The sequence below is a fragment of the Portunus trituberculatus genome, chromosome 26 (assembly GCF_017591435.1).
Source record: "Portunus trituberculatus isolate SZX2019 chromosome 26, ASM1759143v1, whole genome shotgun sequence".
In the NCBI taxonomy this organism is placed as follows: Eukaryota; Metazoa; Arthropoda; class Malacostraca; order Decapoda; family Portunidae; genus Portunus; species Portunus trituberculatus.
Window position 1 is genome coordinate 3351208 of NC_059280.1, and position 18479 is coordinate 3369686.

Here is an 18479-nt window from a genome sequence, read left to right on the forward strand (position 1 = left end):
ATGATCTAGGGTTAAACAGTATGCGGCCTGACTAATACTACAGTTTGACATGTTTTTAGGGCATTTTAAGACAGTTTGGCATGTTTTTAGGGCATTTTAAGACAGTTAGGCATGTTTAAAGGGCATTTTAAGACAGTTTGGCATGTTTTTAGAGCATTTTAAGACAGTTTGGCATGTTTTTAGGGCATTTTAAGACAGTTTGGCATGTTTTAGGGCATTTTAAGACAGTTTGGCATGCTTTTAGTGCATTTTAAGACAGTTTGGCATGTTTTTTGTGCATTTTAAGACAGTTTGACATGTTTTTAAGGGCATTTTAAGACAGTTTGGCATGTTTTTAGTGCATATTAAGACAGTTTGGCATGTTTTAGAGCATTTCAAGAGTTTGGCATGTTTAAGACAGTTTGGCATGTTTTTAGGGCATTTTAAGACAGTTTGGCATGTTTAAGGGCATTTTTCAGACAGTTTGGCATGTTTTTAGGGCATTTTAAGACAGTTTGGCATGTTTAAGGGCATTTTTCAGACAGTTTGGCTACGATAAGACCATTTTATTGACATTAGGAAAGGTCTATGGAGATCAGAAGATTAATGGCCACAGTCTTCACCATTTTAATCCCCCACATGAGATCTGAAGCTGTAGAAAATCACCAAATAATCACCAGAATGAATAGGGAAACACGTCCTAGTACTGAAGGGATTAAAAATGAAATATCCAGCTTTTTAAATCCACTTGGTACATTAATCCTGGGAAATACTTAATTTAATAGAAGGAAAATTAAGTGACTTCCTAATTAGACGCAGGGAGGCAAAGGTGAGGAAATACAGGTGAGAGTGAAATAATACTGGGAGTCACGTATATGTGGAGAGAGAGAGAGAGAGAGAGAGAGAGAGAGAGAGAGAGAGAGAGAGAGAGAGAGAGAGAGAGAGAGAGAGAGAGAGTATTGCTTTCACTTTTACTACTACTACTACTACTACCAACACCACTACTACCATTACTCCTACTACTACTACTACTACTACTACCACCACCACCACCACTACTATTTCTACCACCCCTACTACTACTACTGCTACTACTATAACCACCACCATTACTACTACTACTACTACCACTGGTAACGAATGAGAGAGAGAGAGAGAGAGAGAGAGAGAGAGAGAGAGAGAGAGAGAGAGAGAGAGAGAGAGATCCATTTATTCATTACCATATTCACTCACTCACACACACACACACACACACACACACACACACTCTCTCTCTCTCTCTCTCTCCAGGACGGGATGGTTTCTTTACGAGAGTGCCACATCATATACACCGGCCTTACCTCTCTCCTTCCTGCCCTCAGCAAATCCATACAGGGGGTCAAAGGTCGACCCTGTCTTGTGGTCAGGGGTCACGCCGGGGTCAGGCAGCAGCGAGGAGTACATGTGACCCATCCTGACCTTTGGAGAGTGAAATATTGAAGGATTACGAAGATGGCTGCTATTATTGGTCTTCCTCCTCCTCCTCTTCTTCTTGTGGGTTGAATCGGCTACGAGGTGTTTTTATAGTTAGGATCTCTTGGTTTTATTTGTGTTTCTTTTAGTTTGTTGTGTTTTTAATGTTTTTTTTAATCTTTTTCTTATTTTATTTTATTTTTTCTCTTTTTCTTGTGGGTTGGATTGGCTACGGGGTGTTTTTATATTTAGAATCACTTGTTTTTATTTATTTATTTATTTTTGGTGGGGGTTTGTTGTGTGTTTTTTCTTTTCTATTTTCTTTATTTTTTTCTCTCTCTTGTGGGTTGGATTGGCTACGTGGTGTTTTTATATTTAAGATCTCTTGTTTTTGTTTGTGTTTTTGAGGTTTGTGTTTTTCTTCTTCTTTTATTTTTTTTTTTTTCTTCCTTTTTCTCCTCTTCTTCTTGTAGGTTGGACTGGCTACATGTCTTCCACCAGGTCAGCTGGGAGACACGTGCATAGTGAAGACTAGTGTTACCGCCCCTATGGCAACAAAGCTCCAACTACTATGTACTGCACAAAGTCCTTAATGCTACTCTTAACATAACCCAGAGTGTGCTCAGTGCCAGGGTCCACTGTGGCACTGTGGCATCTTGTAGGGCACACTCAGCAAGGTGGTCTGCGTTTTCATTTAGCGGGACACCCACATGAGAGGGTATCCAGATGAAATGGACCGTGGCACCAGCACCTTCAAGGGCGTGGATGAGATCAACACACTTATTAACCAGATCACAGTCCATGGGGGAGGTGGATTGAAGGGCATACAGTGCAGCCTGACTGTCAATAAAGAAATATACATTCTTATGGAGAGGTGCCGCAAAATGGAGCGCCTTCAGAACAGCATACAGTTCTCAGCTGTGCTTACACCTACGGGAGACACACTGCATCACAGGACAGGGTGGCAATGAGGCTCAGATTAGGCTACAAATACTTTTGGAAAGTCAGTGCTTCTCCTGGTGTGTGCTGTGTGCTGTGTGCTGCACCAAGGGGACACACTCTGCCTCACTATATCATGGAATGTCCTCTCATTGCTAAATTTAGGCCACAAGGTCAGCATGACTTGTACAGCCTCATTGACCATCTCCTAGACTCTGCCACTCTCAGGGATACACTCAGGGAATATCCTCAGTTTGCTCCACCACTGTAGGATGTTCATGCAATAAGGTGTGCAATATCTGGATTTATTTATTGAAGTACTTGTATTCTTGTTATGTATACTGTCTAGTGTTAAATTTTTGATACTTTAACCTTAAGTCTTAGTCCAGGGGGTGGGTGGGGGTGGCAAGACCCATCCTCCTCCTTTGTTGTATTTATTTATTAATGCAACAATAAAATGTATCAATCAATCAGGTTAAAAAAATATATAAACAATTATCAATAAACAAAAAACACTAAAAAACAATCACAAAAATCTAGCAAGCACAAAAACACCAAAAAAATAGAGAAAATAAGGAAAATAAGCAGAAACAGAAAAGTAATCCTGTTAAAAAAACTGAATCTGTCAATGGTCGTCCAGTCATCCCTTCAGAGCCACAGTGAAGGGAGGAATGGCGGGAAAAACACCTGCTATTACTATTTCACCATTATTTCTCAGTGTACGTGATTGCAGACTTCCATAGTGCACGGGAGGAGCGAGAAGGACAGTGAGCGAAGGTACATGATGGTGAGATGGTGAAATGGTGTCGATATTAGTGGAAAAGTTAATATTTGTGATGTGTTTTTTTTAAGTGGTGTAAGATTCTTGTTTTTCTCATGTTTTTTTGTGTGTTTGTGTGTTTTTCTTGTGTTTGTGTTGGTGTTTTTTGGGTCTAGTGTTTGTTCTGGAGTGTTTGCTTCTATTATTTGGTGTTTGTTTGTTTGTTTGTTTTATTAGTAGTAGTGGTTTAACAAGCTAACAATACGTGTAGGAATCATGTTTTTTTTTTTTTTTTGTTTGTGTTGGTGTTTTTGTAGACGTGGTGTTTGTTTTGGAGTGTTTGTTTGTGCAGAAATCATGTTTTTTCTTGTTTATCTGTGTTTGTATGTTTGTTTTTCGTGTTTCATTGTGGAGAAATGTTGTTTTATTGTTTATTTGTGTTTGTGTGTTTCTGTTGGTGTTTTGTGTGCCTAGTGTTTGTTTTCCTGTGTGTTTGTCTTTACTATTTGATGTTTGTGTGATTATTTATATATTTATTCGCCTAGTAGTAGTAGTAGTAGTAGTTGTAGTTTGACGAGGTAACAAGAGGGGGCATTTAGTAGTAGTAGTAATAGTAGTTTAACAAGGGGGGGGGATAGTAAGCTGGTTAGGTGGTTATGGAAATTTTCGTATACCTGTCTAAATATCCTCGTTTTCTTTATTGTTACAGTTTTCCGTTTGTTTGTTGTAGTTATCGTGTATGTAATCGCATGTGTAATAGTATTGTAAACGTATATGTAATAGTATTGTTTTTTTCCTCATAGTAATACACTGTAGGTTAGGATAGGATAGGTTAGGTTAGGTTTATGGTACAGTACTTCTATGCATTTTTACCTTTTGTGTACCATTAGACCATTTTATTGACATTAGGAAGGGTGTATGGAGGGCAGAAGATTAATGGCCACAGTCTTCACTATTTTAACCCCTTCAGTACTGGGATACATTTCTACTGAGTTTTGTGTAACATTAGACCATTTTATTGACATTAGCAAGGGTGAATGGAGGGTAGAAGATTAATGGCCACAGTCTTCACTATTTTAACCCCTTCAGTACTGGGATACATTTCTACTGAGTTTTGTGTAACATTAGACCATTTTATTGACATTAGCAAGGGTGAATGGAGGGTAGAAGATTAATGGCCACAGTCTTCACTATTTTAACCCCTTCAGTACTGGGATGCATTTTTACCTTGAGTTTTGTGTACCATTAGACCATTTTATTGACATTAGGAAGGGTTTATGGAGGGCAGAAGATTAATGGCCACAGTCTTCACTATTTTAACCCCTTCAGTACTGGGACACATTTTTACCTTGAGTTTTGTGTACCATTAGACCATTTTATTGACATTAGGAAGGGTGTATGGAGGGCAGAAGATTAATGGCCACAGTCTTCACTATTTTAACCACTTCAGTACTGGGATACATTTTTACCTTGAGTTTTGTGTACCATTAGACCATTTTATTGACATTAGGAAGGGTTTATGGAGGGCAGAAGATTAATGGCCACAGTCTTCACTATTCTAACTCCCACATGAGTTTCTGAAGCTGTACAAAATCACCAAATAGTCACCAGAATGAATAGGGAAACACGTCATGCTACTGAAGGGGTCAAATTTGGGACAGTGTTTAGAATTGATGTTTTTCAGGAGCACACAAATTGATGATGTGTTTGCGGGTGGTGATAGAGAGGAAGGACTTGTTGTAAATGTTTGCCAGTGTAAGGTTAGGTTAGGATAGGCTAGGTAAGGTAAGGTTAGATTTGACTAGGTTAGGTTAGGTTAAGATTTGGTTAGGTTTGGCTAGGTTAGGTTAGGTTAGGTTAGGTTAGGTTACGTAATGGGTGGGTGGTGTTGGGAGGGGTGCAGACGAGTTAACTAAAGAAAATAGAAAAAAAAATTGTAATAACTTCAACAAACACTGTCTTTCATCACAAACACAAAAATAACCCATCTCAAAAACACCTGAAAAAACACTACAGGTAACTCTTAATTTACACGTGTTTGATTTACGCGTGTTTGATTTATGCGTTTTTGTTAATACGCGACCGAAAAATATTATAATTAGTTAAATTTGCACTATGCTTCTACACGATTTGGGCCACATCCTGCACCCCTCTGTTATCTAGTGTTGCTTAGGAAAAATACAAGTTTGTTTGACGCGAATTCTGAAATATGCAATGCCTCTTGGAACGCATCTGTCGTGAAATTCAAGAGTTACCGGTATTTATAATGTTAGTTAGGTGAGGTTAGGTTAGTGAGGTTAGGTAAGGTTAGGCTAGGTTAGGTAAGGTTAGTAGCATGGATGAATGGGTATCTGGAGGGTTGCACATCTGGCTAGGTTAGGTAAGGTAAGGTAAGGTTAGGTTAGGTTAGGTTGGGTTAGGTTAGGTTAGGTTAGGTTAGGTTAGGTTAGGTTGGGTTGGGTTGGGTTGAGTTAAGTTAGTAACCAGGATGAGGTGGGTATTGGGAGGGGTACACATGCCCTGGCCAGGTTACAATGATAGCTTTGGTGCATTGTTTTCCCTGAGTGTAGCGGACACACTCACAAATGTACTGAGTCACTGGGTTAAGTTTTGCAAATAATGACAAGTTTTCCATATTAACATTTTTTCCTCACATTTTTGAATTGCTAAAACTTGCCTTGTTTCAATTCTCCGCAGCAAAGAGCTTGTTTTGCCCCAAGATCCCCAAGCTTGGTGTTGGTGGTGAGGGGCTTGGTGGTGGCAGAGAGGAGGGACTTGTTCAAGATATTCACCATTTATTTATTGTGTATTTGAGAGGCAGGGTCAGGATAAGGTAGGTCAGGTTAGCTCAGCTCAGGTCATGTCAGGTTAGGTACCACACACATACACACACACACATAGAGGAAAGAGAAAAGAAAAAAGTGGATAAAAACGAGAAAAAGGCTGAGATAGAGAAGAAGAATTTTTAGTGTAGTGTTCTGGACATGAGAGTAAAGAAGTGGTAGCTACGGAAGAAAGAGGAGGTGGTGGAGGAGGCAATGAATGAAGAGTGACTTGTACTAACAGAGATGGTTTGTTATCAAGCATATTGGAAGGTCAGGATTGTTTGAAAGAGAAGAAGCTGGATGTAGTGTGCGACATTCAAACAAAACTGAGAACAGAAGAGATCCATGTCAACTTATAAGAGGAGAGATATAATGCCTGGAGGAGGGACAGGAAGGATAAAGGGGGAGGAGGAGGAGGAGGAGTGCTAATAATGGTTGGTGATAACATATGTGTGGAGGATGTGCAATATGGTGAGGACAAAGTGGAAGCATTGGGAGTAACAATCAGAACAGAAGATTTGAAGAAAAGAAAAATTAGTTACATATGTTCCACCAAAGACTAATACATGGGGATCAGAAGAGCACAGAGATAGGCAAAGAGAGGCGATAAAGTGCCGAGATAACATGATAAGAAGAGATAGAAGAATACTCTTAGTTGGAGACTTCAACTGTACAAAAATAAACTGAGGAGAGATGGAAGTAATGGACAATGGTGGGCAGTGGAGTGAGAAAGTGTTGCAGTGGACCATGGTTAATACAATGGACCAGTGGGTGGAGGAGTCCACAAGGTACAGGGGGAAGAAGAACCATCGTTGCTTGACCTTGTCTTCACTAAGAAACCAGAGTCCCCTCCAATCATACAATACCTTAGTCCAATGGGGAAAAGTGATCAGGTGACATTAGAGATGCAAATGCAGGAGGAAGATGAGATAAGTTACAGAGAGGACTGACTATAAAGGAGAGAGACTAAATTATGCAAGAGTGGATTTTGAAAAACTAAGGAGTTATTTTGCTGATATTGAGTGGAGTAATATTATGAGCAGGAAGACTGTACAAGAGAAATGTAACATATTCTTACCAATATACAATGAAGGAGTAAAAATGTTTGTTCCTGTTTATAGAGTTCAGAAAAAATACCTGCTTGGTACAATGGTAGATGCATACAAGCAAAAAAAGCAAAGGATAAAGCGTGGAGGAAACTCTTAAAGCAGGGAAATGACTCTAATAGTCGCCAGGACAAAGATGCTACAAATGAATATATCAGAGTAAGGAGAGAGGAAGCAAGACAGTTTGAGAAAGATGTAGTGGATAAAAGCAAAGATGAACCCAAACTTTTCTACAAGTTTATAGATTGACGGCAAAACAAAGAATAAGGAAACAATTGAAAACTAATGAAAGAAGGAAAGGATAGAGTGATGATAGTTGGAGACTTTAATTGCAAAGAAATAGTGTGGGAAGACTACGAAGTGGTGAATGGTGGTGAGTGGGCAGAGGAATTGTTAAAGGTAGCAACAAATAACTTGATGACACAGTGGGTGATATCACCAACAAGGTGCAGGGGACAGGATGTTGCAGCAAGGTTGGATTTGGTATTTACCAGGGGAATCTCTCTAAAAGAGAAAATTGAACATGAAAGTCCCTTGGGGAAAAGCGATCATGATGTCCTAAGCTTTGAGCTGGATACAGAATTAAGCACGAATAAGATTGTGGAACAGGGAGGAAAAATTAAATTATACTAGGGCAAATTATAACCATATAAGGGAGTTCTTTAATGAAATTGACTGGTCCGTGGTATACCAGGAAAGAGATATGCAATTGAAATACGATAAATTTATGGATTTGTATAACTCTGCTGTGAAGAAGTTTGTGCCATATCACAGAAAGAGGACTTTAAATAATAAACAGTGGTTTAATAGAAATTGTGAAGAAGCAAAAAAGAACAAAGAAAAGGCATGGAAGAAACTTAAGAAAACAGTGATGTATTATCAAGGGAAGGCTACAAAACAGCAAGGAATAGATATGTTGAAGTAAGGAGAACAGCACAGAAGGAATATGAACAGAGGGTGGTGGAAAACTGTGATAGTGACCCAAAATGTTTTACAAATTCATAAATGGAAAACTAAATAAAAGGGAGGCAATAGAAAAGGTAAAAATGGGAAGAAGTATATGAGGATGCTGGAGATATAGCTGAAATTTTGAACGACAACTTTTGCAAAGTGTTTACAAAGGAGGAGCATTTTATGGGAGGAAGGCCTACGGAAATAAAGCAAATGCAGGACATCATGGTTACTAAGGAAGATGTAAGGAAAATTATAAGCAATCTGGATATTAATAAATCAATGGGGCCTGATGGCATATCTGGGAGGTTGCTAAATGAATGTAAGGATCAATTGTTGAACCCCATATTTGATATTGTGGAAACCTCCATACGAACAGGATTAGTCCCGAAAGAGTGGAAAAGAGCTGACATTGTGCCTATATATAAGAATGGTAGTAGAATGGAACCGCTAAATTATAGACCAGTATCGTTGACTAGTATATTGTGCAAGGTATGTGAAGAAGTAATTAAAGCTAAGTGGAGTGAGTATCTAGAAAGTGAAAACATTCTGAGTGAAAGGCAGTTTGGTTTCAGAAAAGGAAGATCGTGTGTATCCAATTTATTATGTTTTTATTCAAGAGTGACTGACATACTACAACATAGAGAGGGATGGGTGGATGCTATCTACCTGGACTTGAGAAAGGCCTTTGATAAAGTACCACACAATAGACTGATGTGGAAACTAAAGAAGATTGGAGGAGTAAATGATAAACTAGCAAAATGGATGGAAAATTACTTAATGGGAAGAGAAATGAGAACAGTGGTGAGAGGAAGGAAGTCCGAGTGGAAGAAGGTAACCAGTGGAGTTCCACAAGGGTCAGTGCTTGGTCCCATCATGTTTTTGATTTATGTTAATGATATGCCAGTAGGAATTGACAGTTACATGAACATGTTTGGACGATACTAAAATTATGAGGAGAGTAAAGAATGTGGAAGATTGTAACAAGTTACAGGAAGATCTTGATAAAATATATGAGTGGAGTAAAGAGTGGCAGATGGAATTTAATATAGACAAGACCCATGTTATGAAAATGGGAAGAAGTAGATACAGACCAAACTGGGATTACAGGCTGGGTGATGAGAAAATTAAAGAGACCAATGAGGAGAAAGACTTAGGAGTAACCGTGCAAAACACTTTGTCACCGGAGAAACACATTAACAAGATTTTTTGGAAAACATACAACATGCTTCAAAATATTGGCCTTGCATTCCACTACCTAGATGAAGGAATGATGAAGATATTATGTACCTTAATAAGACCCCAGTTAGAATATGCAGCTTGTGTCTGGTCACCGCATATGAAGAAAAATGTGAAGAAGGTGGAAAGGGTACAGAGGCTGGCAACAAGGATGGTACCAGGACTCAGGGAGTTAGACTATGAGGAAAGACTGAGGAAGCTGGGGCTGACCACATTAGAAGAGAGAAGAACAAGAGGAGACATGATAACTATGTATAAATTGGTGAACAAGACTGACATATTGGACAGAGAGTTGATAAAGGTGACCACAAGTAATCATCTCCGAGGACATGGAAAAAAGCTAATAAGGGAAATCTGTCTAAATGACGTAAGAAAATACAGTTTCCCGCATCGTAGCATTGATAAGTGGAATAAACTGAGCAGTGATGTCGTTGACGCGGTGTGTGTCAATCAGATGAAAGAGAGATATGACAGGAGTGAACAAGGAGACAGGACACAGAGAGCTTAGCTCGGGCCCTGTAATACACAAATAGGTAAATACACACACACACACACACACACACACACACACACACACACACACACACACACATGGAAGGACAAGAGGACATGAAAAGAAGATCAGGATGAGGCAGTGTGTGAAGGATATTGCAAAATACAGTTTTCCACACAGAACACTGGAGAAGTGGAATGCATTGAATAATGGAATTGTCACATCACAGAGTGTGCACAACTTTAAAGAAAAACTAGATAAATATAGACATGGAGACAGGACACTATGAGCCACACTCCAACCCTGTACAATACAACTAGGTAAATACACACATAGGGAGACACTTGCCATGGTAACGAGGCCCTAATCAGCTGTAACTGGCCTATGCAGCTGTAAAGAGCCAAACCAGGTGTACTGTGGCAGATTACCAATAGAACCAGCTGCAGAAGTGTTGCTAAAGGGCCAAACCAGCTGCAGAAGTGTTGCTGTTAGATACATACATTTAAGGTCACAACACAGCATTCTTCTTCTTCTTCTTCTTCTTCTTCTTGTGACCTTTAAGTTTGTGTTGTGTTCAGTTGAATGTTTGAGTTTCTGTCTGTGGTGAGTGTGTTGCCTCTTGTGTTGTTTGTTTGTGCTTTGTTTCATTAGAGAGAGAGAGAGAGAGAGAGAGAGAGAGAGAGTTATCATTTTTAAATCAAACTTTTAATTAATTAATTTATTTATTTATTTTTTTCAGAAGAGATGATTTGAGACCACCACCACCACCACCACCACCACCACCACCACCACCACCACCACCACCACCACCACACCACCACCACCACCACCACCACTACTACTACTACTACTACTACTACTCTCTACTACTCTACTCTCTCTCTCTCTCTCTCTCTCTCTCTCTCTCTCTCTCTCTCTCTCTCTCTCTCTCTCTCTCTCTCTCTCTCTCTCTCTCTCTCTCTCTCTCTCTCTCTCTCTCTCTCTCAAAGAATGGAAGAGGAGGAGGAGGAAGAAGAAGAGGTAGAATGAGAGAGGAGGAAGACGAAGAATAACAGGAAGAGGAAGAAGAAGAGATGGAAGAAGAAAGAAAGAAGAAGAGAAGAGGAGGAGGAGGAGGAGGAGAAAGAAGATAGAAGAAGAGGAGGAAGAGGAGGAGGAGGAGGAGGAGAAAATAATGATAAGTGATATAATTGAAATAGAAGAAGAGGAAGAGGAGGAGATGGTGATAATTGAAGTAAGTGAAATAAGGAAAGAGGAGGAGGAGGAGGAGGAGGAAGAAGAAGAAGAAGAAGAAGAAGAAGAAGGAAGGCAAAATGATAAAGAAAATGAAGAAAAAGAAGATAAGAAGAAGAAGGATAAAGAAAATGAAGAAGAAGAAGAAGAAAAGGAGGAGGAGGAGGAGAAGGAGATAAGAATAGAAGAAAAAGAGGAGGAGGAGGAGGAGGAGATGATAATAATAGTAAAAGAAGGAGAGGAAAAGGAAGAAGAGGAGGAGGAGGAGGAGGAGAGATGATAATAAAAGAAGAAGAGGAAGAGGAGAAGGAAGAGAAGGAGGAGGAGGAGGAAGGAAGCATATTAAAACAAAAACAAGAAGAAGAAGAAGAAGAAGAAACAAAAGAAGAAACAAAAGAAGTTATATTATTTATAGAAAACATACTCAAACAACAACAAAAACGTCAACAACAGCGACAACAACAACAGCAGCCCTTCACCACAGCCACAGCACCACCACTACCACCACCACCTTGTGTCAAATGTGGCAAACAGCACACCAACCGCAGCGAACTGATACAGCACACTCTGGGACACCTGGGGATTGCTGTGATGTGCTGTGAAGTCTGCCGGGAGCTGTTCACGTCCCCACAGGAATTTGAACAGCATTTACAGGCACACAGGAACAAGAGACACAGATGTGAAGAGTGTGGGAAGCATTTTAATAGAAAGGAACATTTAAAAACACACAAAGCAAGTCACAGTAATGCTAAGAACTTCATCTGTGTGGTGTGTGTCAAGGGTTTCAAAACGGCGTGTGGGTTACGGAAACACAAACGCACACACACGCAAATCACCAAGAAGTTCGAGTGTGAGATTTGTGGAAGGAAGTTCGCGAGAAGGCACGATTTGAAGAGGCATTTTGACGTACACACAGACGCGAAGCATTGCTGTGGCGAGTGTGGTGAGGAGTTTAAACATCGGAAAAGCTTAGTGACGCATATCAAACGCCACGTCGACACGCCACACAGATGCAAGGAATGTGGTGAGACGTTTACGAAATATGTGTCTTACACCGCACACCGCACCAAACACATACTCACTCGGAAAGAGAGTGAAGACTTGCATAACTGTGGTGAATGTGGTAAGATTTTCACCCACAAGTCTGTGCTGGATAGCCACGTCTTAATCCACTCCGGTGAACGCAAATATCCGTGTGAATTATGTGGCAGAGCTTTCGTGCGGCCTTACCACTTACAGCGCCACAAAGAAACACACGGACAGACGCACAAACAGAGGTGTCACGTTTGCAATCTAGTGTTTCCGAGCCGTCTTGAACTGTCCAAACACTCGTGCACACACACAGACGCACACACACACGCAAACGCACACAGAAACACACACACGCTAGTTAATCCTTCCAAAACAGCCACACACACAGACGCGTACACACAAACACACACACTGCAACCGTTACCTATGGTTGTTGTGTGGGGAAATGTTTAGCCACACACACACACACACACACACACTTACACGCCCGGTAGCTCAGTGGTTAGAGCGCTGGCTTCACAAGCCAGAGGACCGGGGTTCGATTCCCCGGCCGGGTGGAGATATTTGGGTGTGTCTCCTTTCACGTGTAGCCCCTGTTCACTGTTCACTGTTCAGTGTTGAGGTAGCAGTGAGTAGGTACGGGATGTAAATCGAGGAGTTGTGACCTTGTTGTCCCGGTGTGTGGTGTGTGCCTGGTCTCAGGCCTAGCCCAAGATCGGAAATAATGAGCTCTGAGCTCGCTCCGTAGGGTAACGTCTGGCTGTCTCGTTAGAGACTGCAGCAGATCAAACAGTCAAACACACACACACACACATTTCACTACATGGACAAAGAAATGATGAAGAAATTGCTAAGTACTATAATAAGACCCAGATTGGAATATGCAGGAGTAGTGTGGACCCCTCATAAAAGGAAACACATAAGGAAGTTGGAGAGACTACAAAAAATGGCTACAAGAATGGTTCCAGAATTTGAAGGGATGACATATGAGGAGAGACTAAAGGCTATGGATCTACCAACCCTGGAACAGAGAAGGGAGAGAGAGAGAGAGAGAGGGGATCTGATACAAGTTTATAAATTGATCAACGGAATGGATCAAGTGTTGAGACGTGGAACAGTTTGAGTGAGGAAGTGGTGTCACCAACGAGTGTGCAGAGCTTCAAACAAAAATAGGATAAGTGTAGATATGGAGACGGGGCCACACCAGCGTGAAGCCCAGGCCCTGGAAAACTACAACTAGGTAAACACACACACACACACACACACACACACACACACAGGAAGTTTGGCTAAGATTTCAGTCATTTGCTAAACTTGAGTATAGAAAGAGGTGTGTGGTGGTGGTGGTGGTGGTGGCGGTGGTGTGTGGTAGAAGGTAAGGCTGTGGTAAGTGGATTATGGGTAGATGGATAAATGGATGGGATTGGTTGAAATATGATAAAGAAATGGTGACAGAGAGAGAGAGAGAGAGATGAATTTATTTATTTGTTTATTTATTTGTTGTCTTCCTTTTTTTGATTGTCATTTCCTTTTGTTTTGTTTTCTTCTTCTTCTTCTTCTTCTTCTTCTTCTTGTCTTTCTTCCTTTATTCTTTTCCTTTTCTTTTTCTTTCTCTTCCTTTTATATTTTCTTTTTGTTTTCTGATTATTACTACTACTACTACTACTACTACTACTACTACTACTACTACTACTACTACTACTACTACTACTACTTCCAGATGATGATGTGGTGTATGGTGTAGCAGCAACCACCACCACCACCACCACCACCAGAGAGAAGTTTGAAGATGCTCGTGGTGAGAGAGAGAGAGAGAGAGAGAGAGAATTTAAGCTGTGATAATGGTAAGCTGTGTGTGTGTGTGTGAATAAAATATAATATAATAGAACAATTTTATTAGTATGTGTAGTACGGGTCACAGCTCCGAAGTAAACAAACTAATAATAATAATAATAACATCAACCATAAGAATAATAGCTAAAAAAATAAGAAAGAGAGATAGAGCAACATTAATAACCAACCATACTGAACATTTATACCAAACCTTCCACATTACAAACCTTACATGACTTTGCGACAATATTTACGTTTTTATTTTGCAGCAACTCACCCGAACTTAAATATTGTTGGTCCGACTGTAATAGCTTCTTGGTACACGTAGTCCTCGATTCATACATATTCAGAGTTCCACGGTGTCCAAAACTGTGGGTTATTCGTCACATTGTACGAATTCCTCAAAGTTTAATGTTATACTAAAAAAAAAAAATGTCTGAAGTTTGGTATTCATTCCTTGCGTTATATGGTCCCTTCTGGAATGCATCTACTGTATAAATATTGAGGACTCCCTGTATATATTTCTCCACCTTACAGTCTTCATTTGAACATTTAAGTAATACATGAAATTCATCTGCTATTGTATTTTCAGTGCACACATTACACATTCGTCTCTGCTTCCACCTGTGTGTCCCCCAACATTCACTGGTAGTCTATTATTGCATGTTCAAAATCTAGTTAGGTAAATTTGTAGTCCTTAAACAGCCTTGAATGTATTATAATGACTATATACAGCATTTGTTGACAAGCTTTGATACCAAGTAGTGATTTGCTGGTCCATTAATTTTCTTTGCACTGCCTTTTTGAAGTTCCTGTGTTTGGTACAATTTGTGCTGACCAAGTTCCTGCCATACCACATTCATTTAAACCCCTTTCAGTACTGGGACACATTTTTACCTTGAGATTTTGTACCATTAGACCATTTTATTGACATTAGGAAGGGTCTATGGAGGGCAGAAGATTAATGGCCACAGTCTTCACTATTTTAACCCCTTCAGTACTGGGACACATTTCTACCTTGAGTTTTGTGTACCATTAGGCCATTTTATTGACATTAGGAAGGGTCTGTGGAGGGCAGAAGATTAATGGCCACAGTCTTCACTATTTTAACCCCTTCAGTACTGGGACACATTTTACCTTGAGATTTTGTACCATTAGACCATTTTATTGACATTAGGAAGGGTCTATGGAGGGCAGAAGATTAATGGCCACAGTCTTCACTATTTTAACCCCTTCAGTACTGGGACACATTTTTACCTTGAGTTTTGTGTACCATTAGACCATTTTATTGACATTAGGAAGGGTCTATGGAGGGCAGAAGATTAATGGCCACAGTCTTCACTATTTTAACCCCTTCAGTACTGGGACACATTTTACCTTGAGTTTTGTGTACCATTAGACCATTTTATTGACATTAGGAAGGGTCTATGGAGGGCAGAAGATTAATGGCCACAGTCTTCACTATTTTAACCCCTTCAGTACTGGGACACATTTTACCTTGAGTTTTGTGTACCATTAGACCATTTTATTGACATTAGGAAGGGTCTATGGAGGGCAGAAGATTAATGGCCACAGTCTTCACTATTTTAACCCCTTCAGTACTGGGACACATTTTTACCTTGAGATTTGTGTACCATTAGACCATTTTATTGACATTAGGAAGGGTCTATGGAGGGCAGAAGATTAATGGCCACAGTCTTCACTATTTTAACCCCTTCAGTACTGGGACACATTTCTACCTTGAGATTTGTGTACCATTAGACCATTTTATTGACATTAGGAAGGGTCTATGGAGGGCAGAAGATTAATGGCCACAGTCTTCACTATTTTAACCCCTTCAGTACTGGGACACATTTCTACCTTGAGTTTTGTGTACCATTAGACCATTTTATTGACATTAGGAAGGGTGTATGGAGGGCAGAAGATTAATGGCCACAGTCTTCACTATTTTAACCCCTTCAGTACTGGGACACATTTTCACCTTGAGATTTGTGTACCATTAGACCATTTTATTGACATTAGGAAGGGTGTATGGAGGTCAGAAGATTAATGGCCACAGTCTTCACTATTTTAACCCCTTCAGTACTGGGACACATTTCTACCTTGAGTTTTGTGTACCATTAGACCATTTTATTGATATTAGGAAGAGTTGAATAAAATATAAACATCATTTTCTTATTTTTTATTTGTCAAAGAGAGAAACTAATTTATTCCTTGTCCGCAGATCAACTTAGCAGCGGAGATAATCTAGAACAGGTGGAAGGTGAAGATGAAGAAGGATTGAGAGAAGAACTGGAGGAGGAAGGATTGAGAAGGAGAAGAAGATGAAGAAAAGGATGAAATAAATGTGGAGGAAGAAGAGGAGGAGGAGGAAAGATGAAAAAGACAGAAGAGGAGAATTGAAGAAAAACGTGAAGGAGGAGGAGGAAGAGGAAGAAAGATTAAATGGAGAGGAAGAGTGAGAGAAGAATAAAAGAAGAATATGGAGGAGGAAAAATGATAAAGAGGAAGACAGAACATGAATAAAAGAGGAGGAAAGATTGAAAAGGAGAGGAAGATGAAGAGGAGGAGGAATGATTGTAAAGGAAGAAGAAGAAGAAGAAGGAAAGAAGGAAGAGGAGAGAAGAAAAGGAAGAAGAAACAAATAGGGCTCTCTCTCTCTCTCTCTCTCTCTCTCTCTCTCTCTCTCTCTCTCTCTCTCTCTCTCTCTCTCTCTCTCTCTCTCTCTCTCTCTCTGCCCACAGCACCACAGTATGTCCCCCACAGTATGTTGACAAACCCACAGTCACTCACCACAGCCACCCCCCCCACCAAAACACACACACACACACACACACTAATAATTGTATATATGTGTTTTATTGTACCAGATTCATATATTTTTGTAACTAGGGAAAGAAAATTGTATGTGTTAAAAATTTAGGCCTAGGGTAAATTATTTAGGCCTACCAGAATTGTGTACCTGCTGTGAATATATTGGAGTGATTTGTAGAGCCTTGTTTTCCTCATTCCCTCTGCCTGTGTGTGTGTGTGTGTGTGCTTAGAATGTTGCCTCAAAGCATCTTCCTCTTCCTCCTCCTCCTCCTCCTCTTCTTCTTCCTCCTCCTCCTCCTTCTTCCTCCTCCTCCCTCCTCCTCCTCCTCCTCCTCCTGTGTGTGTGTGTGTGTGTGTTGGTAAATGGGCAAAACACACACACATACATACACACATCATTAACACTCATAGCAATAATAATAATAACAATAAACATACTAACAATAATGATGATGATGATGATGATGCAAATAACACACACACACACACACACACACACACACTCAATGTTTGGTGAGTGTGTGTGTGTGTGTGATACAGTTGTACTACTACTACTACTACTACTACTACTACTACTACTACTACTACTACTACTACTACTACTACTACTACTACTACTACTACTACTACTATTACATGAGAAAAAAAACATTCTTTTTTTTACTACATCCATCCATCTCCTCTTCCTACTATCATCTCTTCCCCCTCTTACTACTACTACTACTACTACTACTACCACCACTACTACTACTACTACCACCACCACTGCTGCTACTACTACTACTACTACTACTACTGCCATTTCTACTTACAACAGGGCAAAATGGAAGAACGTGACATGATCGCTTCCTTCTGCCTCTAACCACGAAGAAGAAGAAGAAGAAGAAGAAAAAAAAAAGAAAAAGAGGAACAAGAGAGAAAAACAAAGAAAAATGAAAGGGGAAGAAGACGACAAGAAGATGAAAAAGAAGAAAAGAAGAAAAAGAGGAACAAGAAGAGAGAAAAACAAAGAAAAATGAAAGAGGAAGAAGAAGAAGAACAGTGAGAGAAAAACAGAGATAATGACAAAAAGGACAATCTCTCTCTCTCTCTCTCTCTCTCTAACCTGACCACCACCCCCCCAGCAGGGAAGGTAAACACACAAACAAACAAACACATTGGGATGTCACGTTTTCTTTATTGTCTCAGGAAGGAATGGTTGGCGTGACAATTTGAAGTAATACAATGCTAACCCACTCTCTCTCTCTCTCTCTCTCTCTCTCTCTCTCTCTCTCTCTCATACATGTCCCCTTGTACAAATATACGTAAAAATCGCTCTCTCTCTCTCTCTCATACATTAAACAACACTATGCAAACACACAAAGCTTAAATAAGGTTAATTTTTTTCATCTCTGTTTTAAAAGATGTGTGTGTGTGTGTGTGTGTGTGTTAATTTTTCTATGTGTGTGTTTTAAAACGTGCGTGTGTGTTTGACTTTCCTTCGTAAATAAATTAAGTTCATTTTTTCTTTTCTTTTTTAGTTCAACATTCGCAAACAAACTTTTTTTTGGCATATATTACGTCAAGTTCATTTCCTTATTGCTGTTTTTTTTTCTTTAAGCAGTATTTTCTTTAATTCTCTTAACTAAACACAATTCTACGTCTTTTTTGTCCAATCCCCTTTTAATTCTCTTTTCTAAACATAAATCTCCTTTAATTCTCTTTTCTAAACACAATTCTACGCATTTTTTGTCCAATTCTCTTAAATTCTCTTTCCTAAACACAATTCTACGCATTTTTTGTCCAATCCCCTTTTAATTCTCTTTCCTAAACACAATTCTACG

At 39.7% G+C, this 18479-nt stretch overlaps 2 protein-coding genes and 1 long non-coding RNA gene across 3 annotated transcripts in view; 2 read left to right on the forward strand and 1 right to left on the reverse strand.

The window, feature by feature from the left end:
* LOC123509323 (NADH dehydrogenase [ubiquinone] 1 beta subcomplex subunit 7-like) overlaps window positions 1-1521 on the reverse strand; it is a 3722-nt gene extending 2201 nt beyond the window's left edge. The window contains exon 1 of the mRNA XM_045263552.1: window positions 1320-1521. Coding sequence (XP_045119487.1) covers window positions 1320-1431 — 112 coding nt within the window. The 5' untranslated portion in view covers window positions 1432-1521. The remainder of the gene's footprint in view (window positions 1-1319) is intronic.
* A 10047-nt stretch (window positions 1522-11568) lies between these two features.
* Window positions 11569-12274, forward strand: LOC123509270 (gastrula zinc finger protein XlCGF32.1-like). Its single transcript, XM_045263468.1, has 2 exons — window positions 11569-12100; window positions 12189-12274. Exons 1-2 carry the CDS (start codon window positions 11569-11571, stop codon window positions 12272-12274), a joined length of 618 nt encoding a protein of 205 aa, XP_045119403.1.
* Window positions 12275-13170: 896 nt separating this feature from the next.
* LOC123509325 lies at window positions 13171-16184 on the forward strand. The gene is made up of 3 exons (XR_006676177.1): window positions 13171-13395; window positions 13730-13853; window positions 16067-16184. It is a non-coding gene; the product is annotated as an uncharacterized LOC123509325 (long non-coding RNA).
* The last annotated feature ends 2295 nt before the right edge of the window (window positions 16185-18479 follow it).

Coding starts and splice junctions, on each gene's coding strand:
- LOC123509270 (XM_045263468.1), top strand. CDS start 11,569: ATGTGCTGTGAAGTCTGCCGGGAGCTGTTCACGTCCCCACAGGAATTT. Junction 12,101..12,188: donor GCATAACTGTGGTGAATGTG/GTAAGATTTTCA, acceptor ATTATGTGGCAG/AGCTTTCGTGCGGCCTTACC.